This window comes from Oncorhynchus masou, chromosome 28 (genome assembly GCF_036934945.1).
Source record: "Oncorhynchus masou masou isolate Uvic2021 chromosome 28, UVic_Omas_1.1, whole genome shotgun sequence".
Classification (NCBI taxonomy): domain Eukaryota; kingdom Metazoa; phylum Chordata; class Actinopteri; order Salmoniformes; family Salmonidae; genus Oncorhynchus; species Oncorhynchus masou.
Window position 1 is genome coordinate 15,838,412 of NC_088239.1, and position 25,954 is coordinate 15,864,365.

The following is a 25,954-nucleotide window of genomic DNA, read 5'->3' on the forward strand; positions in this document are numbered from 1 at the left end:
AAGACTTCTGCCTCCAACATCCCACACCCTGCTGTTTGTCCCCAGATTAGCAGCAAAGACTTCTGCCTCCAACATCCCACACCCTGCTGTTTGTCCCCAGATTAGCAGCAAAGACTTCTGCCTCCAACATCCCACACCCTGCTGTTTGTCCCCAGGTTAGCAGCAAAGACTTCTGCCTCCAACATCCCACACCCTGCTGTTTGTCCCCAGATTAGCAGCAAAGACTTCTGCCTCCAACATCCCACACCCTGCTGTTTGTCCCCAGATTAGCAGCAAAGACTTCTGCCTCCAACATCCCACACCCTGCTGTTTGTCCCCAGATTAGCAGCAAAGACCTCTGCCTCCAACATCCCACACCCTGCTGTTTGTCCCCAGATTAGCAGCAAAGACTTCTGCCTCCAACATCCCACACCCTGCTGTTTGTCCCCAGGTTAGAGGGAAAGACTTCTGCCTCCAACATCCCACACCCTGCTGTTTGTCCCCAGGTTAGCAGCAAAGACTTCTGCCTCCAACATCCCACACCCTGCTGTTTGTCCCCAGGTTAGCAGCAAAGACTTCTGCCTCCAACATCCCACACCCTGCTGTTTGTCCCCAGATTAGCAGCAAAGACTTCTGCCTCCAACATCCCACACCCTGCTGTTTGTCCCCAGGTTAGAGGGAAAGACTTCTGCCTCCAACATCCCACACCCTGCTGTTTGTCCCCAGATTAGCAGCAAAGACTTCTGCCTCCAACATCCCACACCCTGCTGTTTGTCCCCAGGTTAGCAGCAAAGACCTCTGCCTCCAACATCCCACACCCTGCTGTTTGTCCCCAGATTAGCAGCAAAGACTTCTGCCTCCAACATCCCACACCCTGCTGTTTGTCCCCAGGTTAGCAGCAAAGACTTCTGCCTCCAACATCCCACACCCTGCTGTTTGTCCCCAGGTTAGCAGCAAAGACTTCTTTCAGCTCCTGCCAACAGATAGCACTGCTGGCTGGAGCTGGTATAACCTATCCTTTAGCCAGCTATTAGCAGCCACATGAACACATGTCGACCTTGGATCAGCCATTGATGCTCTCCTTAACCAAGGTTTTATGTAAAGACAATACCAGCCTTGCTCTAAAATTAAACTTTTTTGGGAGCATGAATAAGCGATTCAGTTATTTGCTGTGACGGGAACTGAGCGTCTCATAGTGCCAGCTGGCTCTGGTTTCAGCACGGGAGTAGAATCCTACAGACTTGTACAAACCCCTATTAACAGACCGATTAGTTTAATGGTTAACAGAAAGCCATGCACCCGCTTTGAAGTAAACGGTATAGAATGGCATGGTTGTCCTCAGCTTTTCTCTGCTACTCCCAGCCAACATAAATGGGTCGGGTCAAAGGCCTCATTTCCAAGTGGCTAAGAGCACCATTGGTACCGTAAATGTTTCCACATCTTCATCTCTTTATTGGTCTCACAAATCAAACAGCCCTTTGCCCAAGTATCACTTGTGTACCACTATCAGAGAACATGATTCACTCTTAATGAGGCCCTTGTAGGATCCAAGTTACAGTTTCCTGTAATTGTTTACAGAAAAGGCTCTTATAGAAGCATTCCTTGGCTCCATTAGGAAAAAGAACTCCCGTTGATTAGATCCTTTATGATTTGATTGTTTACGCAATTTTATTTGTGGTTATAGGATACCTTTAAATTGAGGGAGTTGTGTTAGGGTTCATGGCAATGATGGCATGGAGTTAAGGAAGCTACTGGGCCTACAGTAGTGATTAGTTCAGTCCTGAGACATACAGTAGATATGTCGGCCTCATCCCAAGGCAACTAAGGTGAAATTCTATTGGAGTATTTGTGGTTCAGGAGAAGCTAGACAGATCTATCATAAGACATAGCACTCTGTGGTCTCAGTATCCACAATTCAAAGGGCAACACACTAAAGGAAACATCTTTCCACTAGTATCTGAATGATGGCACAACCATATTTGGAGTCCAACCATTCTGTCTCTTTGTGGACTGGCACCCGTAGATGTGAATCAACAACTGAATGTATGTAACACTCTTCTCTCTATTTGACCCCAGACTCTACCTGAAGGTTAAAAGTGTGACTTTGGCATGAGGTTGTCACGGCAGAGCGCGCCTAAACTAATGAAAACACATCTCAGCAGCAGCTGTCCAAACAGTAGCCACCATCTCCAGGCTCTCCTGGTCCACTGGCCCTCCTTAGACAAAGACTCAGACCAGACCAAGACCAACATGTGGGAACCACCAAATGATGTTCGGTTATTTAGCCATCAGTACAATAAATCACTACTTTTTGGGTCAATTTACATTCCCCCTCTCTGTCCCTCATTCCCTTTTTGAGTTAGTCTTTCAGGTTGTCAGAACAGTTCAGCCCAACCCTGAACCCTAAAAGACTAGGCCAAGGATAACTATAACAGCCCAAACACTTCCCAACAGAACCCAAACAGTCAGACATACCTCAGACACTACCAAATAGTCATATCAGTGATATACTACCCAATACAGGCCAAAACAACTAAAGACAGCCCAACCCTGGCAAACACTGTTCCACATATCCCACCACTGCTCAAAACATGCTACACAAAAAGTGGGAATTCAACACAGTTTATCAATTCAACACAGTTTTCATATATTAACCTTGACCACCCAGGCAGGTTCCACCTCATTTTCATATTCCACTAATAACATCAGTCCTTCTGCTGGGAGTTTATCTTCAAGGGAAGGAAAGTGCAGGAAGGTTGTCGTTTTTCCTGGCATTGCTGTGTAATTGTTCCCAAATGGGTTTGGGAATGTCACAGGCCACAGGAAACTCCTTCTCGCCTTGTCCAAGGAGCCTGCAGGTTTTTCCAACGGCAATGGTCCATGAACCAGATATCTTTCTTACTTGCATGAACTGCATCATCTGCCTCTCTGTAAAATGTGTCAGAAGAAGAATATCTAGTACACTGACTACAGTATGATTACTGTGGTTCTCTATTGATGGTAAACAGTGAATGTTTTATCATGGCCTATTGTCCCTTCCTGGTGAAGCTACAGTATTGATTTCTCTCAGCTGTCAGATGGAGACTCAATCTAAACATCTCTCCCCATTATGTAAATATAAAGATACTTCATCTCTCCCTCACACTCGCAGACTGCAGAGCTCATTGAAGTAGAACAGGGGCCTCTTCTTCTCTCATAGAAACAGACATGGTCTGACGGTGGACAGCTCCCTCTCCCAGTCTCCCTGTCTCAGTAAAGATGTTCTATCAAGAGGGATAGAGAGAGAGAGAAACAGCTCAATCTGCATAACACTGTTGTTCTGACAGAGTAATCTCCCTCGTCTCGTAACTCAAGTTGACACGTCGACTCCGGGAATATGATCATCAGCACTGTGTCATAATCATCAGAGATGATGAGTGGGTTAATTACTGTGTGTGTGTGTGTGTGTGTGTGTGTGTGTGTGTGTGTGTGTGTGTGTGTGTGTGTGTGTGTGTGTGCGCACATGTGTGTGTGTGTGTGTGTTTTGTGTGAGGAAAGAGAGAGGGTGAGACTATTTAAGACAGGACATCATTACCTTGATGTTTCCCAGGAGTTTCTTGAGCTCCTGAACCTCCCCCTCGTTGCTGGGAGTTATCCTGAAGACTTGATCACTGAAGGAGCAGAGGGAAGGAGTTAAGTAACATTTATGCATTACTTGTGAAACTACAACAGAGTTTTTTTATTTCTTATTTCTTATAAAAGACTGTAAAACACCTGCAAATCAGCTCCAATTTATTTGCATTTTGGAAATCTATTCCAAACTATTCCCACGCATAATACCAATGTGTGATCTTATACAACAATATATCTGTTTGGGCTTCTTGCGGTCAATTTGCATGCTACAAATGATTTGTAAATTTGTTCAGGCCACCTAACAATCCCCTTACGAAAAATGTATCCACCGCTACAAAGAAATGACAATTAAGTATAATCCCATATAATAATTCACATTTCCTGTTAATGCAGGATTTTTTTCCTGCTGTAGGAGATGGCTCAAATGAAGATCCTATACCTTTACTAACTACCTTGTAGGATCTACCAATCTATCTATACTATGTCTGGAAGTAGACATAATCTGTCCCCTATACTAACCACAGTCAGGAGGATTAAGTTGAGCAAGATTTAAAATGACTAAAAGCACCTCACTCTATGACATTTCTCAGCCATACAGCAGTCAGAGTTAATGCAGCCTCCCTTTTGTACATGACTGGAGAATGACACTTAATTGTGAGAGATGATTCTGCAGGGTGAAGGGAAGGGCTGGGTCCTGTTTTAGTGTGACAGAAGGGATGGATGACAGGGTCAAACCAGTGATGAATAATCAAATCAAATCCAAATGCATTTGTCACATGCGTAGAATACAACAGGTGTAGGTAGACCTTATAGATAAATGCGTACTTACAAGCCCTTAGCCAACAATGCCGTTTTAAGAAAAATAATAAATAAGTAAAAAATAGAAAATAAAAGTAACAAATAATTAAACATCAGCAGTAAAATTACAATAGCGAGGCTATGTACAGGGGGTACTGGTACAGACTCAATGTGCGGGGGCACCGGTTAGTCGAGGTAATTGAAGAAATATGTACATGTAGGTAGAGTTAAAGTGACTATGCATAGATAATAAACAGAGAGTAGCAGCATAAAGGGGGGGGCAATGAAAATAGTCTGGGCAGCCCTTTGATTAGCTGTTCAGGAGTCTTATGGCTTGGGGGTAGAAGCTGTTAAGAAGCCTTTCGGACCTAGACTTGGAGCTCCGTAACCGCTTGCCTTGCGGTAGCAGAGAGAACCGTCTATGACTAGGGTGGCTGGAGTCTTTCACAATTTTTAGGGCCTTTTTCTGACACTGACTGTTATAGAGGTCCTGAATGGCGGGAAGCTTGGCCCCAGTGATGTACTGGGCCGTACGCACCATCCTCTGTAGTGCCTTGCGTTCGTAGGCCGAGGAATATTGCTGACAGATACTGCAGTGCTACAGCAGTGTTACACACACAGGTGATGGGACATAGGTTTGTTATTACAACACATTATTACATTGAGACAGATGGGAATCAGGAGTCTTAAATAACATGAACCTATATTAAAACATAATATACTAGCCTAAATATACACTGACAAAAGCACAGATCACAGCATACTACACGTCGCGGAGGGACGTATATTTTGGGGGGAGAATGACTGTGAGAACGTTATCTCTGTTAACTTTTAAAAAGGATTTCCTACTGAAAATAAAATGATGCAGACATTAAAATATAATTCCCCCCTCCAGAAACGAGCCCAGTAACATTTTGGTCCATAATATCTGGCAAGTGTGCTATTTAGCAATACTCATCACCTGATGCAGCATAGTGGCTGGGAATAAATAGGCCGAGGATAGCCCATCTGCATTTACCACACTGGGCTAATCATCAGCTAGATCACAAACTCTAAAGTCGAAACATTAGGCTTGTTGCTAGTTACAGTGTAGCAGCATAATGATGACTTGAATGTCCCCCCAAAAAAACATTCCCCTGTGAATATAATATAAGCCTACCTGTTACACGTGACTCAGGTTACATTTCAACGCCATTAGAGCCCGCTGACGCGCATAAACCAATGCCGCTGCTAGAACTAAAATGGATTTGATTTAAGAAATAAGTGTAGCTTAGTAGAAAGAAGCTCAGTGATCCTCATCTTATAACAGTGGCCATCAAAAGTGTGTTTCCTGCGACTGCATTAAGAATGCTGAATGGCTACAATGACTGGGCATCACAGGAGGTTGGTGGCACCTTAATTGGGGAGGACGGGCTCATGGTAATGGCTGGAGCGGAATAGGTGGAATGGTATCAAATACATCACACATTGTTTTTATGTGTTTGATGCCATTCCATTCGCGCCGTTCCGGCCATTATTATGTGCCGTCCTCCCCTCTGCAGCCTCCTGTACTGGGCGTGCATATTTCTCTCCCTGTGCGGCACTGGCAATTTGAATGCTCCTTGAGAGGAATATTATTTTCTTGCATAGAATGCGACAGGATGCACAATTGTTCAACTATTCTACTATAGGGTTGTCGGATTTTTCTGTTGCTTAGCCCACTCGTGTTGTTGGCTGTGGGAAATTGAATGTGGACAACAATCTTTCATTAGATAAATCAAATAGGCTAACAAAAGGTAATGGGTCTCAGCTCCACCCGGCTCTCATTTGGGCTAGAGACAAGAGTTTTGGGCTAGAGACAAGCGGTTTGGGCTAGAGACAAGAGGTTTGGGCTAGAGACAAGAGGTTTGGGCTAGAGACAAGCGGTTTGGGCTAGAGACAAGCGGTTTGGGCTAGAGACAAGCGGTTTGGGCTAGAGACAAGCGGTTTGGGCTAGAGACAAGCGGTTTGGGCTAGAGACAAGAGGTTTGGGCTAGAGACAAGCGGTTTGGGCTAGAGACAAGAGGTTTGGGCTAGAGACAAGAGGTTTGGGCTAGAGACAAGCGGTTTGGGCTAGAGACAAGCGGTTTGGGCTAGAGACAAGCGGTTTGGGCTAGAGACAAGCGGTTTGGGCTAGAGACAAGAGGTTTGGGCTAGAGACAAGCGGTTTGGGCTAGAGACAAGCGGTTTGGGCTAGAGACAAGAGGTTTGGGCTAGAGACAGGAGGTTTGGGCTAGAGACAGGAGGTTTGGGCTAGAGACAAGCGGTTTGGGCTAGAGACAAGAGGTTTGGGCTAGAGACAAGAGGTTTGGGCTAGAGACAAGCGGTTTGGGCTAGAGACAAGCGGTTTGGGCTAGAGACAAGCGGTTTGGGCTAGAGACAAGCGGTTTGGGTTAGAGACAAGAGGTTTGGGCTAGAGACAAGTGGTTTGGGCTAGAGACAAGCGGTTTGGGCTAGAGACAAGCGGTTTGGGCTAGAGACAAGAGGTTTGGGCTAGAGACAGGAGGTTTGGGCTAGAGACAAGAGGTTTGGGCTAGAGACAAGCGGTTTGGGCTAGAGACAAGAGGTTTGGGCTAGAGACAAGCGGTTTGGGCTAGAGACAAGCGGTTTGGGCTAGAGACAAGCGGTTTGGGCTAGAGACAAGCGGTTTGGGCTAGAGACAAGAGTTTTGGGCTAGAGACAAGCGGTTTGGGCTAGAGTCGAGCGGTTTGGGCTAGAGACAAGCGGTTTGGGCTAGAGGCAAGCGGTTTGGGCTAGAGACAAGCGGTTTGGGCTAGAGACAAGCGGTTTTCTGAAATGTGAAGTGTAACCATAATGGTCAGGGAGATGTGCTCTATAATAGGCCCTACTCACAGGTTGTGGTAGGCTACAGCGAAGCCTAATCAGACTTGCCCGTGCTCGTGGTTCTCACAGGCTGTGGTAGGCTACAGCGAAGCCTAATCAGACTTGCCCGTGCTCGTGGTTCTCACAGGCTGTGGTAGGCTACAGCGAAGCCTAATCAGACTTGCCCGTGCTCGTGGTTCTCACAGGCTGTGGTAGGCTACAGCGAAGCCTAATCAGACTTGCCCGTGCTCGTGGTTCTCACAGGTTGTGGTAGGCTACAGCGAAGCCTAATCAGACTTGCCCGTGCTCGTGTTTCTCACAGGCTGTGGTAGGCTACAGCGAAGCCTAATCAGACTTGCCCGTGCTCGTGGTTCTCACAGGCTGTGGTAGGCTACAGCGAAGCCTAATCAGACTTGCCCGTGCTTGTGGTTCTCACAGGCTGTGGTAGGCTACAGCGAAGCCTAATCAGACTTGCCCGTGCTCGTGGTTCTCACAGGCTGTGGTAGGCTACAGCGAAGCCTAATCAGACTTGCCCGTGCTCGTGGTTCTCACAGGCTGTGGTAGGCTACAGCGAAGCCTAATCAGACTTGCCCGTGCTCGTGGTTCTCACGGGCTGTGGTAGGCTACAGCGAAGCCTAATCAGACTTGCCCGTGCTCGTGGTTCTCACAGGTTGTGGTAGGCTACAGCGAAGCCTAATCAGACTTGCCCGTGCTCGTGGTTCTCACAGGTTGTGGTAGGCTACAGCGAAGCCTAATCAGACTTGCCCGTGCTCGTGGTTCTCACAGGCTGTGGTAGGCTACAGCGAAGCCTAATCAGACTTGCCCGTGCTCGTGGTTCTCACAGGCTGTGGTAGGCTACAGCGAAGCCTAATCAGACTTGCCCGTGCTCGTGGTTCTCACAGGTTGTGGTAGGCTACAGCGAAGCCTAATCAGACTTGCCCGTGCTCGTGGTTCTCACAGGCTGTGGTAGGCTACAGCGAAGCCTAATCAGACTTGCCCGTGCTCGTGGTTCTCACAGGCTGTGGTAGGCTACAGCGAAGCCTAATCAGACTTGCCCGTGCTCGTGGTTCTCACAGGCTGTGGTAGGCTACAGCGAAGCCTAATCAGACTTGCCCGTGCTCGTGGTTCTCACAGGTTGTGGTAGGCTACAGCGAAGCCTAATCAGACTTGCCCGTGCTCGTGTTTCTCACAGGCTGTGGTAGGCTACAGCGAAGCCTAATCAGACTTGCCCGTGCTCGTGGTTCTCACAGGCTGTGGTAGGCTACAGCGAAGCCTAATCAGACTTGCCCGTGCTTGTGGTTCTCACAGGCTGTGGTAGGCTACAGCGAAGCCTAATCAGACTTGCCCGTGCTCGTGGTTCTCACAGGCTGTGGTAGGCTACAGCGAAGCCTAATCAGACTTGCCCGTGCTCGTGGTTCTCACAGGCTGTGGTAGGCTACAGCGAAGCCTAATCAGACTTGCCCGTGCTCGTGGTTCTCACGGGCTGTGGTAGGCTACAGCGAAGCCTAATCAGACTTGCCCGTGCTCGTGGTTCTCACAGGTTGTGGTAGGCTACAGCGAAGCCTAATCAGACTTGCCCGTGCTCGTGGTTCTCACAGGTTGTGGTAGGCTACAGCGAAGCCTAATCAGACTTGCCCGTGCTCGTGGTTCTCACAGGCTGTGGTAGGCTACAGCGAAGCCTAATCAGACTTGCCCGTGCTCGTGGTTCTCACAGGCTGTGGTAGGCTACAGCGAAGCCTAATCAGACTTGCCCGTGCTCGTGGTTCTCACAGGTTGTGGTAGGCTACAGCGAAGCCTAATCAGACTTGCCCGTGCTCGTGGTTCTCACAGGCTGTGGTAGGCTACAGCGAAGCCTAATCAGACTTGCCCGTGCTCGTGGTTCTCACAGGCTGTGGTAGGCTACAGCGAAGCCTAATCAGACTTGCCCGTGCTCGTGGTTCTCACAGGCTGTGGTAGGCTACAGCGAAGCCTAATCAGACTTGCCCGTGCTCGTGGTTCTCACAGGCTGTGGTAGGCTACAGCGAAGCCTAATCAGACTTGCCCGTGCTCGTGGTTCTCACAGGTTGTGGTAGGCTACAGCGAAGCCTAATCAGACTTGCCCGTGCTCGTGGTTCTCACAGGCTGTGGTAGGCTACAGCGAAGCCTAATCAGACTTGCCCGTGCTCGTGGTTCTCACAGGCTGTGGTAGGCTACAGCGAAGCCTAATCAGACTTGCCCGTGCTCGTGGTTCTCACAGGTTGTGGTAGGCTACAGCGAAGCCTAATCAGACTTGCCCGTGCTCGTGGTTCTCACAGGCTGTGGTAGGCTACAGCGAAGCCTAATCAGACTTGCCCGTGCTCGTGGTTCTCACAGGCTGTGGTAGGCTACAGCGAAGCCTAATCAGACTTGCCCGTGCTCGTGGTTCTCACAGGCTGTGGTAGGCTACAGCGAAGCCTAATCAGACTTGCCCGTGCTCGTGGTTCTCACAGGCTGTGGTAGGCTACAGCGAAGCCTAATCAGACTTGCCCGTGCTCGTGGTTCTCACAGGCTGTGGTAGGCTACAGCGAAGCCTAATCAGACTTGCCCGTGCTCGTGGTTCTCACAGGCTGTGGTAGGCTACAGCGAAGCCTAATCAGACTTGCCCGTGCTCGTGGTTCTCACAGGCTGTGGTAGGCTACAGCGAAGCCTAATCAGACTTGCCCGTGCTCGTGGTTCTCACAGGCTGTGGTAGGCTACAGCGAAGCCTAATCAGACTTGCCCGTGCTCGTGGTTCTCACAGGTTGTGGTAGGCTACAGCGAAGCCTAATCAGACTTGCCCGTGCTCGTGGTTCTCACAGGCTGTGGTAGGCTACAGCGAAGCCTAATCAGACTTGCCCGTGCTCGTGGTTCTCACAGGCTGTGGTAGGCTACAGCGAAGCCTAATCAGACTTGCCCGTGCTCGTGGTTCTCACAGGCTGTGGTAGGCTACAGCGAAGCCTAATCAGACTTGCCCGTGCTCGTGGTTCTCACAGGCTGTGGTAGGCTACAGCGAAGCCTAATCAGACTTGCCCGTGCTCGTGGTTCTCACAGGCTGTGGTAGGCTACAGCGAAGCCTAATCAGACTTGCCCGTGCTCGTGGTTCTCACAGGCTGTGGTAGGCTACAGCGAAGCCTAATCAGACTTGCCCGTGCTCGTGGTTCTCACAGGCTGTGGTAGGCTACAGCAAAGCCTAATCAGACTTGCCCGTGCTCGTGGTTCTCACAGGTGAGGTCAGGTGCAAAGGAAAGTGAACACTTCAGTGAAGAGAGGCATTTACAAAGTGCTATGTGGAAGGGGAATTTGATATTTCAAAGTGGCCTTGGGCTAGAGACAAGCGGTTTTCTGAAATGTGAAGTGTAACCATAATGGTCAGGGAGATGTGCTCGTGGTTCAGATTTTTGCTACTCATTTACCAATCACATCATCTTTCGTTTTGTATTCCCATTGTGATTTGTCCCTGAACCCAGAGGAGACCATTTTGAAATAAAGAAAAGCCTCCTTAAATTTTCACGTTGGTAACACCTGAAGGCAGAAACATGTTTATTTGTTGTTGTTTTTTACCAATTAAGAAGCACTTTGATCAACTTCCACTGTCCTCCAAGAGTTGCTGAAATTCCTCTTCACTCTCACAGGTGAGGTGAAATTATACAATGTATCGATTTAGCTTGCAATGTGCCCCATTCAAATATTTAATTAACAGCCGAAGCGCACTGGACTAGTCCATTCAGAGATGCTAACTACATTTAGCATCTATTCATGAAGGTATCTTCTGGCGCTTTGGTCTCAATGTTAACACGCATCATTTGCGGTATGGTTTTAGATACCATAGAAGCCTATCTTTCATAGCGAGAAATGCGTGCTCCAAACACCTATGTGTAAGCGTAACTGGGGAGGAAGTGTCGCGGAAGTGTAGTTCGTCGGCTGGAAGGATCTGTTCAAACTTGCTAAGTGCATCTTTTTTATTAGAAAGATTCTTTCTCGCTGATATGAAAGACAAGTTCCATATGTTTCGGAAACCGTATCGCAAGCGATGATTATTGACGTTTCTAAACGTTAAAACAGAGCGTCGGGATTGTAGTTCACATGGTCCCACCGGTATGCGGTGCTTAAAGCTGAGATCCCTTGGGATAAAGCAGAATGTATTGTTTAATACCTTGGTGTTAAAGCATTGGGTTCTCGAGAGAAAGCACTGGACATGAATCAATTATACATCTTTGTTTGCTCTCAACATTTTCTTTGCCATAATGTATTATCTGGGTGACTATTTCTCTAGGCGAACTGATGCTAAATCCAAATGTCAGGTCAGAGAGCATGCATACAATTTTGAGCCCTGACCTTGACTATGTAACATATTGGTGAAAATTATTTAAAAAATCCATACCACATTATTAGACACAGTTGCAAATAACATCAATGAAATGACTGTGAAGCCCTGGCAACTCCTTACAGGTGCAAACCTGGGAAACAGACGAATGAAATACACTTCATTTGACTGGCATGTTCCATGGGGGCTAGTAGTCATTCCTCGTTCTCACCTGTTTAACACTGCTTCTGAGTCTCCTGTATTCATAGGCTATAAAGGCAATCCCTAGGCACACTGAAAATACATTTACACTAACGATACCATCATAAAGACAACATAAGAAGGAAAAACCACTCCACTTGTGTTTGGTTAACTAAAGCCATCTCTACCACCTAAGCTATCTGGTTTCAATGGTCTGGCTTTCATATTTATCCATACAGCAAATCAACTCAGCCGCCAGATTCACACTGTGCTGCAAAGCTTTGCATAAGCTTTTGTAAAATTTTCAGTGGAAATTGTTCAAAGTAATCCTTGTGCATAGTTTGTTTAACGCAGCATTACATTCAAAACATTTCATTGTGCATTCATTTTGTTTGTAGACATCTTTCACCACACAACCATTGATCAAAAATATAAGTTCACTGTGACATATAATGAGTAAATTGGTGCAATCACTTAAACACAACATAATGATACCTGCTCAATGTAGTTATTTTAGCAACCAGTTAGTCCAATAGTAAAAAAAAGTTATGATACATGTTAAAAAAAGCCATTTGAATGCAGTATGCTACAGTACTGTAATTTACATTACAGGTTTTTCACATTAGGTACTACACTTGCACTATCCGTTAAAATTGACTGAACATAACATTTCCATAATTTCTATCCCATGTGTGATCAAAGGTGTGATCATTGAAGAAACCTTTTACAATGCGGTCAAATGGAAGAAATGAAAGAACCAATGTTTAGCAGGCAGTAGGTTGCATAAAACCTGTCTTGAGCATTTGCATATAATGTAGGTTGTCCTCGAAATCTCAGTAAATATCCTCATTGTTCATGTACCTGGAAAAAAACCTTTTGACATGTTGAATCCAAGCCCACTGGCCACGCCATGTCGTTTCAGCTTGGACATTTTGATCATATTTGGTTGAGATGTTGATCAATGAGATGTCAACCTTTATTCACCTTCTCAAAAAGGACAGCCAGAAGTTTGTGCTTTCAACCATCTAAAAGCACAACCAAATTCCAGTGGAAAAACAATGTATGATTTTTGGTTTAGTTGTCGTCTAAATGTGTTATCACTGAGTTTTCAACTGTTTAAAAGCACAACAAAGTTCAAATGGGAATATATTGTCAGATACATTTTTTTATTTGCACCACTGAGATGCAGTACCTTAGACCGCTGCACCACTGAGATGCAGTACCTTAGACCGCAGCACCACTGAGATGCAGTACCTTAGACCGCAGCACCACTGAGATGCAGTACCTTAGACCGCAGCACCACTGAGATGCAGTACCTTAGACCGCTGCACCACTGAGATGCAGTACCTTAGACCGCTGCACCACTGAGATGCAGTACCTTAGACCGCTGCACCACTGAGATGCAGTACCTTAGACCGCTGCACCACTGAGATGCAGTACCTTAGACCGCTGCACCACTGAGATGCAGTACTTTAGACCGCTGCACCACTGAGATACAGTACCTTAGACCGCTGCACCACTGAGATGCAGTACCTTAGACCGCTGCACCACTGAGATGCAGTACCTTAGATCGCTGCACCACTGAGATGCAGTACCTTAGACCGCTGCACCACTGAGATGCAGTACCTTAGACCGCTGCACCACTGAGATGCAGTACCTTAGACCGCTGCACCACTGAGATGCAGTACCTTGGACCGCTGCACCAGTGAGATGCAGTATCTTAGACCGCTGCACCACTCGGGAGCCCATACAGCATATCTAATGCTATAGATTCATCTGAGCCACTGGCTTAATCCTATTCTTTAACTTTTATTGTTGGTTTTGTTGGAGACATGAATCTAACATAGAATTTGTTAACTTGTCGACAAGTTAATAGGCTGATATTTATTATGTTCGATTGTCAATGCAAGCAAATATCAACATTTCAAGGAGATGTATATTTTGTACCATTACTTAGTCTGGCTTTAATTCCAGTTTGTCTACAAATAAATCATTAATATGTTGGATTCACGTCTCCATCTCAACCAAAAACCTAGGTTAAGAAATAGGAATAAATCAAATCAAACTTGATCTAAAGCTGGGGTTTCTAAACTTTTCCTTCAGGCACCGTTCCAGCATTGGGGAACATCTCGCGCCAACTTTCTATACCTTGTTTAAAAAATATCAATATTTGGGAGATGATTTCCTTCTCAAATAACAAAGTGAGATGTTGTAATCTGAATAAAGGGGCCATTCTTGAACATAAGGTGAGACATTCTTACTAATTTACTAGAGAACCAATATGGATTTAAGTATAACTATCATGACACAAGGCAAGACCCAGATACAGGCACAGGAGGCAGATGGTTGGAGTCTTACAATGTTAATCCAAAAGGGGTAGGCAAGAGAAATGTCATGGACAGGTAAAAGGTCAAAACCAGATCATCGTCCAGGAGGTACAGAGTGGCAGAAATGCTCGTGGTCACGGCAGGCAGAATGGTCAGGCAGGGAGGTACAGAGAGGCAGAAAGGCTCGTGGTCACGGCAGGCAGAATGGTCAGGCAGGGAGGTACAGAGTGGCAGAAGGGCTCGTGGTCACGGCAGGCAGAATGGTCAGGCAGGGAGGTACAGAGTGGCAGACAGGCTCGTGGTCACGGCAGGCAGAATGGTCAGGCAGGAAGGTACAGAGTGGCAGAAAGGCTCGTGGTCACGGCAGGCAGAATGGTCAGGCAGGGAGGTACAGAGTGGCAGAAGGGCTCGTGGTCACGGCAGGCAGAATGGTCAGGCAGGGAGGTACAGAGTGGCAGAAAGGCTCGTGGTCACGGCAGGCAGAATGGTCAGGCAGGGAGGTACAGAGTGGCAGAAAGGCTCGTGGTCACGGCAGGCAGAATGGTCAGGCAGGGAGGTACAGAGTGGCAGAAAGACTCGTGGTCACGGCAGGCAGAATGGTCAGGCAGGGAGGTACAGAGTGGCAGAAAGGCTCGTGGTCACGGCAGGCAGAATGGTCAGGCAGGGAGGTACAGAGTGGCAGAAAGGCTCGTGGTCACGGCAGGCAGAATGGTCAGGCAGGAAGGTACAGAGTGGCAGAAAGGCTCGTGGTCACGGCAGGCAGAATGGTCAGGCAGGGAGGTACAGAGTGGCAGAAGGGCTCATGGTCACGGCAGGCAGAATGGTCAGGCAGGGAGGTACAGAGTGGCAGAAAGGCTTGTGGTCACGGCATGCAGAATGGTCAGGCAGGGAGGTACAGAGTGGCAGAAAGGCTCGTGGTCACGGCAGGCAGAATGGTCAGGCAGGGGAGGTACAGAGTGGCAGAAGGGCTCGTGGTCACGGCAGGCAGAATGGTCAGGCAGGAAGGTACTGGATTTCTGGAAGGTACTGGATTTCTAATCCCTTGATATTATTGTTGGATATGATTTTAATAGATAACATTTCGATGGTTATAATAAATAGATATGCTGATAGTGGACAACCTTGTTTTACTCCTCTTGACAGTTTAAACTTTCTGAGAAGTAGCCATTATTTACTATTTTACAACTAGGGTTACTATACATGATTTTAACCTATTTTATAAGAGATTCTCCAAAATTGAAATGTTCCAAGCATTTATATATAAACCTCAGTCGTACTTTATCAAAAGCCTTTTCAGTGTTAGCTATGTAAAAACCTGTCTGATTAAAAATGTCTGACAAAACCTTTTTAGTCCTATGCGCTATACATTTAGCTAGAATTTTTGCATCATAACACTGAAGTGTAAGGGGCCTCCAATTTTTTTAAATTGGACTGGATATTTATATTTCCCACTTGTATCCTGTTTCAGTAATAATGAAATCAGACCCTCTTGTTGAGTGGTTTAAACATGCTAATAACGGTCCTCTGAATATATAAAAAAAGTTTGGTATAGATTAACTTGATTGATCATGCTGTAGGTCATGTACAGTTGAAGTATGAAGTTTACATACACCTTAGCCAAATACATTTAAACTCAATTTTTCACAATTCCTGACAATTAATCCTAGTAAACATTCCCTGTCTTAGGTCAGTTAGGATCACCACTTTATTTTAAGAATGTGAAATGTCAGAATAAGAGTAGAGAGAATGATTTATTTCAGCTTTAATGTACCACTTTCATCTGTACAGACAATAGTACGCAAGTGTCACGACTTCTACCGAAGTCGGTTCCTCTCCTTCCTCTCCTTGTTCGGCGGTCGACGTCACCGGTCTTCTAGCCATCGCCAATCCGTTTTTCATGTTCCATTTGTTTTGTCTGATTGTCACACTCACCTGGTTTCAATTCCCTAATTACATGTTGTATATGTTCCCTCTTTTTCCCCCATGTCCTTGTCTTGAATTGTTCATTGTAAGTACGTGTGCCTTGTGTGACTGGTGCGGGCGGGTTTTGTACCCATGTGTTTTTTTGTTATTTTTGTAAGCCGGGAGTTATGTGCATTAAACGGCTCTGGCCATTTACCAAGTTCTGCTCTACTGCGTTTGACTTCCATGCCACCAGTTACGCACCCCTTGACAGTAAGTATAAACACCAAGCAGCCGTCACACCGATCAGGAAGGAGACGCGTATCCTAGAGATTAACATTGGTGCAAAAGTGCAAATAAATCCCAGAACAACAGCAAAGGACCTTGTGAAGATACTGGAGGAAACAGGTACAAGCGTATCTATATCCACAGTAAAACAAGTCCTATAAATCGACATAACCTGAAAGGCTGCTCAGCAAGGAAGAAGCCGTTGCTCCAAAACCTCCATAAAAAAGCCAGACTACGGTTTGCAACTGCACATGGGGACAAAGATCGTACTTTTTGGAGAAATGTCCTCTGGTCTGATGAAACAAAAATATAACTGTTTGAACATAATGACCATCGTTATGTTTGGAGGAAAAAGGGGGAGGCTTGCAAGCAGAAGAACTCCATCCCAACCGTGAAGCACGGGGGTGGCAGCATCATGTTGTGGGGGTGCTTTGCTGCAGGAGGGACTGGTGCACTTCACAAAATAGATGGTATCGTAAGGAAGTAAAATTATGTGGATATATTGAAGCAACATCTCAAGACATCAGTCAGAAAGGTTGCAAATGGGTCTTCCAAATGGACAATGACCCCAAGCATACTTCCAAAGTTGTGGCAAATGGCTTAAGGACAACAAAGTCAAGGTAATGGAGTGGCCAACACAAAGCCCTGACCTCAATCCTATAGAACATTTGTAGGCAGAACTTAAAAACTGTGTGGGAACAAAGAGTCCTACAAACCTGATTCAGTTACACCAGCTCTGAGGAATGGGCCAAAATTCACCCAACTTATTGTGGGAAGCAAAAAACAATTTAAAGGCAATGTCACAAATACTAATTGAGTATGTAAACTTCTGACCAAATAGGAATGTGATGAAAGAAATAAAAGCTGAAATAAATCATTCTATCTACTATTAGTCTGACATTTTACATTCTAGAAAATAAAGTGGTGATCCTAACTGGCCTATAACAGGGAATTCTTACTAGGATCAAATGTCAGGAATTGTGAAAAACTGAGTTTAAATGTATTTGGCTTAGGTGTATGTAAACTTCCGACTTCAACTGTAGATGGGAGCGGTTGAATGGAGCTGAAGATTGGGACTAATAACAAATAATAACAAGATAACTAATGTTAACCATACTTTATCCGTAAAACGTATATGGGTTAAGACATTTTGTGAAAGACCACAGTTTGAAAGATATGGAAAATAGAAATCAAACTGGATGGACATCAGAAATAGATGGGAGAGGTTGAGGTCAGAGGAAGGATAGGAGAAAAAACGAACAAAATAGAACTATTGTACAATAAACTGTGTCCATAAAAGGTATATAGTATGTATAAGCTGGAGGTAGAGGCCTAAGCGTTGTTGTTCACGAGCTTACTCCAATTAGGGGAGAGGTGGTAGGGTTAGAAACTAATCATGGAAAATATATATTTTTTAAAGATATGTATGTATGTATGTATGTATGTATGTATGTATGTATGTATGTATGTATGTATGTATGTATGTATGTATGTATGTATGTATGTATGTATGTATGTATGTATGTATGTATGTATGTATGTATGTATGTATGTATGTATGTATGTATGTATGTATGTATGTATGTATGTATGTATGTATGTATGTATGTATGTATGTATGTATGTGTGTCTATATATGTTTATGAATGAGAATATATACACTACCGTTCAAAAGTTTGGGGTTTAAAGTTTGTCTATTAAAATTACATCAAATTAATCAGAAATACAGTGTAGACATTGTTAATGTTGTAAATTACTATTGTAGTTGGAAACGGGTAGGCCAGTTGAGAACAAGTTCTCATTTACAACTGCGACCTGGCCAAGATAAAGCAAAGCAGTGAGACAAAAACAACACAGAGTTACACATAAACAAATGTACAGTCAAGAACACAATAGAAAAGAAAAATAGAAAAATCTATGTAAAGTGTGTGCAAATGTAGAAGAGTAGGGAGGTAGGCAATAAATTGGCCAATGAGGCAAAATAATTACAATTTAGCATTAATACTGGAGTGATAGATGTGCAGATGATGTTGTGCAAGTAGAGATACTGGGGTGCAAAAGATGGTAAGTAATAATATGGGGATGAGGTAGTTCGGTTGAGATGTGTCTGTTACTTGAACTCCGTGAAGCATTTATTTGGCCTGTGATCTGAGGCTGGTAACTCTAATGAACTTATCCTCTGCAGGAGAGGTAACTCTGGACTTTCCTTTCCTGTGGCAGTTTTTATGAGAGCCAGTTTCATCAACTTTCAAAGTTCTTAAATTGTTCAAGCATTGACTGACTTTCATGTCTTAAAGTAATGATGGACTGTTGTTTCTCTTTGCTTATTTAAGCTGTTTTTGCCATAATCTGGACTTGGTCTTTTACCAAATCGTGCTATCTTCTGTATACCTTGACACAACACAACTGATTGGCTCAAACGCATTAAGAAGGAAAGAAATTCCCAAAATTAACTTTTAACAAGGCATACCTATTAATTGAAATGCATTCCAGGTGACTACCTCATGAAGCTGGTTGAGAGAATGCCAAGAATGTGCAAGCTGTCATCGAGGCAAAGGGTGGCTACTTTGAAGAATCTCAAATATAAAATAGATTTTGATTTGTTTAACACTTTTTTGATTACTACATGATTCCATATGTGTTATTTCGTAGTTTTTATGTGTTCACTATTATTCCACAATGTGGAAAATAGTAAAAATAAAGAGTATGTGTGTCAACTTTTGACTTGTACCGTACATGTTCATTATGTAGTTCTCAAAATCGGTTGTAGACAAATCCGTTTTCATGTTAAATCTATAGGTTTAACAAATGTTTAAATTATCATCAATTAAGAGCAGTCAGATTAAGTAATAGTAAAATGTCTATTCAGAAAGAAGAGAATCATATCAAAAGTAATGTGAGCATTGCATTGTGAAAGGCAATGACGCTATACTCTATGAACATGTATTGCATTGTGAAAGGCAATGACGCTATACTCTATGAACATGTATTGCATTGTGAAAGGCAATGACGCTATACCATATGAACATGTATTGCATTGTGAAAGGCAATGACGCTATACTCTATGAACATGTATTGCAATGTGAAACATGTACAGTATTTCTAGCTGAAACCCTGATTAAGTTTGGTGGAAAAAGTGACTGTATGATTTTGTGTGTTGTACTTTGTCAATTGAAAATGTGCTTAGAGTTTTGAAACAACAGCCTTTTTGATTTTCTGTTTTTGAATTTTGTACTAACAGTTCTACCACACAGAATTGCACCAAAGGGATAAAAGAAAGTAACACCACCTCTGTCTCTTTTTCTATTGCTCTCTAACATTTTATTGTCCTTTCTCTATGTACTCCATCACTCCCTTTCTCTCACTCCATTGTACCATCTCTCTATTTCTGTATCTCACTCCCTATAGCTCTCTCTCCCCCCCTCACTATTTATCCCTATCACGTGTTCCCTTTTCAACCCCGTCTTTCACTCTGACATGGGATGTTGTGTGTCCCCCTAAACAAAGGTGGCCCAGGGCCGCTTACAGGGATATGAGAGAGAGGGAACAAAGGGGCATCACACCCCACTCCAGCGACCACAAGAAATGCCATCAACAGCCTGGCCCCAAGGCAACAGGCAGTCTCAATGCCTCTCATGTTAGAGCAAGGACTTAAAGGCCCTTTATCGAGGGCAAATTACTTTCCATAACGAACTTGAAAACTGTGTAAATCATGCAACTTCAAATATATGATTTAATTTTAGTTTTTTCTAAACTCATGCATTCTGTTTCTGAAACAATAGATAGTAACTTCCTCTTTTGTTTCCCTTTAAAACGCTATTAATAGCATTTTAAATAATGACTTCTTAGACTTCTTAGAGCTACAATGACTTCATGTGACAAAGTGCACCCCATAGAATTCAAAACAATCCACCAAGGCTGCAGTCTAGTTCTTCTCCAGAAAAGTTTTTTTACCATCACACAAATTGACCCATCCTTTCTTTGTCATGGCGATCCCCATGGATTATAGATTCTCTGTCAAAACTCTGGTACTGCCTTCTCAGTGTGTCTTCAAAGCCTGTTGAGTGCCGGCAACGTGTCTTTCTAAGTTAATGATAATTACCAAAACTAAACTTAAGTAATCACAAAGATTTAACAACAATAGAGAACATTTAGTCATTTAGCCTAAAGGCTCATTGTGTAATCTGAACGAAGTGGGACACTGCCCACCACAAAGTATTCTGAACAGAACAGAGCTATGTCCATGTTGGGACTGTTTTCTTGCCCTGGCTTTCCTACCTTGTTAAAGTGGGGATCGTCTGTGCTCAGCAGCTGGGGATTGGGTGGAGCACAGGGGCTTTGGAACAGGTCCAGGGTGCAGGGGAGAGAGGGGGTTGGGGGTGCGGAAGGCAGGGGGAATGCAGGATGGGGTCCCACTGTGCCCCAAATTTACCTTAGAAGTTCCCCAAAATCATGCCTATAGCAGAGCACTCAAACCGACCGAGAGTACCCCAAAACGGTCCCTTTTTTCCCTGCCCCAAAGTGCCCCAGGGGTGCCCAAAACCTGCCCCAATGTGGCCCTTTGTGTGCCACATGCCCCCTGACAGGACATCAACACAGCCAGGTTCTCTGCTGAGGTTCTCTGTGACTGTTTCTCAATGTCCCAGTTCGCCTTATTTGTCTGCTATCAGGCATCTTTTCACAGAAATGGTTTTAGTCCCATATGTCTTTGACACACAACTAAGTAGACACAATATGTTATGTCTCCAGCAGGGAATAGTTCTCCAGCAGGCAATATGAGAAAAGAAAATGGGTCATACAGTTGCTTTGAACAATCCATCTGAGATGAGAGGAAGTGATAAACTATTTTGATAATCTGATAGTTTGGTTTCAGTAGGCCTAAAATACAGATCATTCCTTGTATGTTTTCATCCTTCTATTTTACTTCATAGGGGTTCAACTTCAAGTCTTCAACATGAATGAGAGCTCTTAGGACTCAATTTACTAACACAGTCACAAGGAATGAATGAGAATCCTCACTTACCCTGCATAGCGGTTGTTGTAGAGGTACGCATCAATGGGACATAGCACGCTACTGAGGATAACCACACAGCCCCAAAAGACTGAGCCGTGAACTGCGCATCTAAAGTTCACTGCCATCCTGAGCGATTATTAATAACGACAGAGGACAGCCCCACTTCTCGTCCTCGAAGATGATTTCTCTGCAGGCTTCGATCAACTTCGTACAGTATAAGAATAGAAACTGAGGGTTAAAAATAAGGATGGGCCGCTCGTCATCAGGTTTGCTGATGGAGTCTCATGGGTCGTTGGTGCGTTCTGCGCGCTGTCAATTGTACAGAAGTGCAGCGGAGGTGCGAAAGTCGGTTAATTAACTGGCAACGGGGAGCAATTTATCCACCTCTTTGAAGCCCTGGTGGGAATTATAAATCCCGTTCTTTTTTTAAATGTGCAGGATCTGTGTCACGTGACCTGGTGTGTGTCAGAGATGTTGGTAACAGGATCCCTGTCCCGTTTGGATATGGGGAGACGATGGGCTCGCACCGGATTACCGCGAATTAATACCGAAGCGAGGTATTTAAATCGATAGCATAGTTTACTTACACCGTGAACAGGACCATATGTCTCTTGCATAATAGAGTGGCTGGCATAGAATAACTAACTCTAACAAACAGATACTATTGAGGACTTTGGATAAACTTTAGAGAACAGACTGTAGCCTACATTTTAGATATAAGTTGTTCATCAGTTTTAGTATGCAACTATTTTGACAGCATGTATATCCTTTTGCTTGTTTATAACGCACACTTAAGGTGATAATCTCCGTCTGTCCTCTCTATACTCTGTAAAACAAACATTTTGGGAAAATAAAAACGAATCCACTCTGTATGCTCAGTGTTTGTTGAGCTGCTGCACACTGAAATAGACCCTCATTTAGACTGTAGTCTCCAGAAGATTTATCAGATGAACCACATACAGATCTGTGGGGTTTCAATTACAGACTGGAATGGGATAATGGAATTGTCTCCAGCCTTGAGTTCAATAGAGGTGTGTGTCATTTAATCAGTCAACCAGTCAGTCAGTGTGTGCCCCAGACTATGGGTAATAGAAGCCAGACAGTAGAGATAACAGGGACGAGAACAGATGCAGTCTCCCCAAACTCTCTGATAGATCTATAAATACTAAACTCAGCAAAAAAAGAAACATCCCTTTTTCAGGACCCTGTCTTTCAAAAATAATTCGTAAAAATCTAAATAATTTCACAGATCTTCATTGTAAAGGGTTTAAACACTGTTTCCCATGCTTGTTCAATGAACCATAAACAATTAATGAACATGCACAATCCTGTACCTGTCCCTCAGGTGTGATGTTAGGATGTAATGATCCTGTGCAGGTGTTGTTACACTCGACAACCACTGTGATTATTATTATTTGACCCTGCTGGTCATCTATGAACATTTGAACATCTTGGCCATGTTCTGTTATAATCTCCACCCAGCACAGCCAGAAAAGGACTGGCCACCCCTCATAGCCTGCTTCCTAGGATCTGGCCTTTCTAGGGAGTTTTTCCTAGCCACCGTGCTTCTACACTTGCATTGCTTGCTGTTTGGGGTTTTAGGCTGGGTTTCTGTACAACACTTTGTGACATCAGCTGATGTAAGAAGGGCTTTATAAATACATTTGATTGTTGTCATTGCAGGCAATCTCAATGCTGTGCGTTACAGGGAAGACATCCTCCTCCCTCATGTGGTACCCTTCCTGCAGGCTCATCCTGACATGACCCTCCAGCATGACAATGCCCCCAGCAATACTGCTCGTTCTGTGCATGATTTCCTGCAAGACAGGAATGTCAGTGTTCTGCCATGGCCAGCGAAGAGCCCGGATCTCAATCCCATTGAGCACGTCTGGGACCTGTTGGATCGGAGGGTGAAGGCTAGGGCCATTCCTCCCAGAAATGTCGGAGAACTTGCAGGTGCCTTGGTGGATGTCACGAACGTCGTCAGAGAAATGATCGGACCAAGGTGCAGCGTGGTGAGCGTACATTGTTCTTCATTGAGAATGTCGCCAGCAACACAAGAAACACCAAAAATGAACGTGAAGCTTACTAGGGCTATACAAGCCACTAACACAGACAACCACCCACAACTAAGGTGGAAAAACAGGCTGCCTAAGTATGATTCCCAATCAGAGACAACGATAGACAGCTGCCTCTGATTGGGAACCACACTCGGCCAAACACACAGAAATATAAAACATAGAATGCCCACCCCACATCACACCCTGACCTAACCAAATAAAGAAATAAAACGGCTCTCTAAAGTCAGGGCGTGACAGTGGAAGAGCGGGGTAACATCTCAGCAAGAACTGGCAAATCTGGTGCAGTCCATGAGGAGGAGATGCACTGCAGTACATAATGCAGCTGGTGGCCACACCAGATACTGACTGTTACTTTTGATTTTGAACCCCCCTTTGTTCAGGGACACATTATTCAATTTATGTTAATCACATGTCTGTGGAACTTGTTCAGTTTATGTCTCAGTTGTTGAATCTTGTTCTGTTCATACAAATATTTACACATGAAAAGTTTGCTGAAAATAAACGCAGTTGACAGTGAGAGGGCATTTCTTATTTTGCTGAGTTTAGATACTTGTGCATTCAATTCTACCACAAATTCACAGCTACCCATCAAATCTCCAGACAACCCAGTGAAGGTACAGTATATTGATAAAGTTCTGTCTGACCTGATGACTGGGGCATCTATCCCAAACTCCTTTGGCCTGTTTCCACCAGTAATCTATCACTGTGTGTATCGCTGTGTAGGCTCGGTGGCTCTCCCTGTTATTCCAGGCTTGCTGTGCCTTCGTTTGATCCTCTACTTATCACCCAGCGTTGTGATTAAACGTCTAAATCAACCGCCAGGCTTTTCCCTTTGTGATTGCATGGCAGCAGCACATATCTTGCATGCTTCCCTCCTATGTAAATACTGCGCCACCTGTTTCACACCCGTACAACACATTATTCCCCCAAAACAGACACGGACAGGAATGGTTCCCGCCCAGACAGTGAGCTGAATGAGAGAGCAGGAGAGAACCTTTGTGCAGGTAGTAGAACAAGTACAGATGTATAATCTTAAATTGATCTCTCTGTTGTGGGATAATTTTTCCTGCAATTCAAGAAATTAAAAACTTGTTGTGTATTTGAGGTTTAAAAAGGCTTCTGAAGTTTGTAATTTCCATTTTGAAATGTCACACTTCGATTCTCCCTAACAAAAAATATATCAATCCCTAAAAAAAGAACAAATAACTATAATCCTCATAATAATTCACATTTTCTGTTGCCGGATTATTTTCCTGGTGTAGCAAACTGGTTCAAATTAAGATCCCACATCTGTATGGGCTCTCTACCAGAGGCATTTTCCTACTGTAATAATTATTGTGTGAGTGCATGGGTGGCAGAAGTTGGTGTCTGTATATATACATTTTAGTGTGCTAGTAAATTCTCCTATGGTATCTCTCAGCTATATTTGGATACAACTAAAAATCTACTTCCACTACACAGCTGGAAATAAAGTGATCCCACAAGAGACCGTTTGGAGATGATGCCCCTGCCATCTTCAAGTATTCAGGGTCCCAAACTGGAACCAATTATCATGTGATCAATGGTGTGTTTGTTGTGAAATTTAATTGTTTTTCATACAATCATTCATAATTGGAAAGTCAGTCCATCTGATACCAATGTGAAGCGCTCTCTGCATTTCATCTGCATTTAATAGTCAATCTGCCAGCGGTCTATTTGAACAAAATCTGTCTGCCACATTCAGAGAGAAAAAGCACATTCATGAGAAACAGAGTTTTATAATTTTATCCTGCCAAAAGCACTGAATCTAAATGTTAGTTTGGACAGATATAAAAGGCAGATTGATGTTTATTATACTGATGTCCATCAAAAACACACACGTGAAATCATCCTCCATTGATGAATTTCACAGGCCCATTTAGTAGGCCAATATGGTCAATGCAGAGGGTCATTGACATACCCATAGCCATTTTTAAAATAACATAAAAACCCCATAGAAGGTTTTGAGTACCTTGACAGCCACACATACTGTACAGTAGCATATTCATAAAACTCCAGAGTTACATATTAGTGTGTATATGTCATGTGCTGGGTTTGTGGGAGGACTAAAATATGTTGCGCATATGAAGACTGCACTGCTTGGTGGACTAAGCAGACTGGCAATAAAACTGAGCTGTGACTTTTGAAACATAGGAACACAGTGTTCCGGCATACAGCTTAGCTCTACCTGTGGTATGTGGAATAGGTGGAGGACCCACTCACTTTGGCTCTCACAGAGCCCGAGTCTATACTATCTGGTACGGTTAAAAATGGCACTGCTGGCACTGGGGGCCAGTAAATTAGTGTTTTCTCTCTCAGGCAAACAGTATGTTGTGAGTGGAAGCGAGGGTGTGAATGAGTTCTTTGATAAATCTCTGTTGGCCTGGGGCTGTGGGCATGCGCTGTAGGGGGCCTCTGGTCAGACTGACTCTGCTATGCTCTGTAGGGAACATCTGGTCAGACTGACTCTGCCATGCTCTGGGGGTGACTGCAGTTCTTTATGTCCAACACCCCTGTTGCTCTGCTAGGTCAGAGATGACATCTGAGCTGGACTGTGAGTGCACATCTACAACCTTTGACCTTTTAGGGGGAG

At 44.4% G+C, this 25,954-nt stretch overlaps 1 protein-coding gene across 1 annotated transcript in view; it reads right to left on the reverse strand.

Annotated features, from left to right (window-relative positions):
* The window catches only part of LOC135517254 (carboxypeptidase A6-like), a 59,275-nt gene extending 37,631 nt beyond the window's left edge, over positions 1–21,644 (reverse strand). The window contains exons 1-2 of the mRNA XM_064941382.1: positions 21,272–21,644; positions 3,554–3,629 (exon numbers count right to left, since the gene is read on the reverse strand). Of these exons, the coding sequence (XP_064797454.1) occupies positions 3,554–3,629; positions 21,272–21,387 (192 nt within the window). The 5' untranslated portion in view covers positions 21,388–21,644. The remainder of the gene's footprint in view (positions 1–3,553; positions 3,630–21,271) is intronic.
* Positions 21,645–25,954: the final 4,310 nt, after the last annotated feature.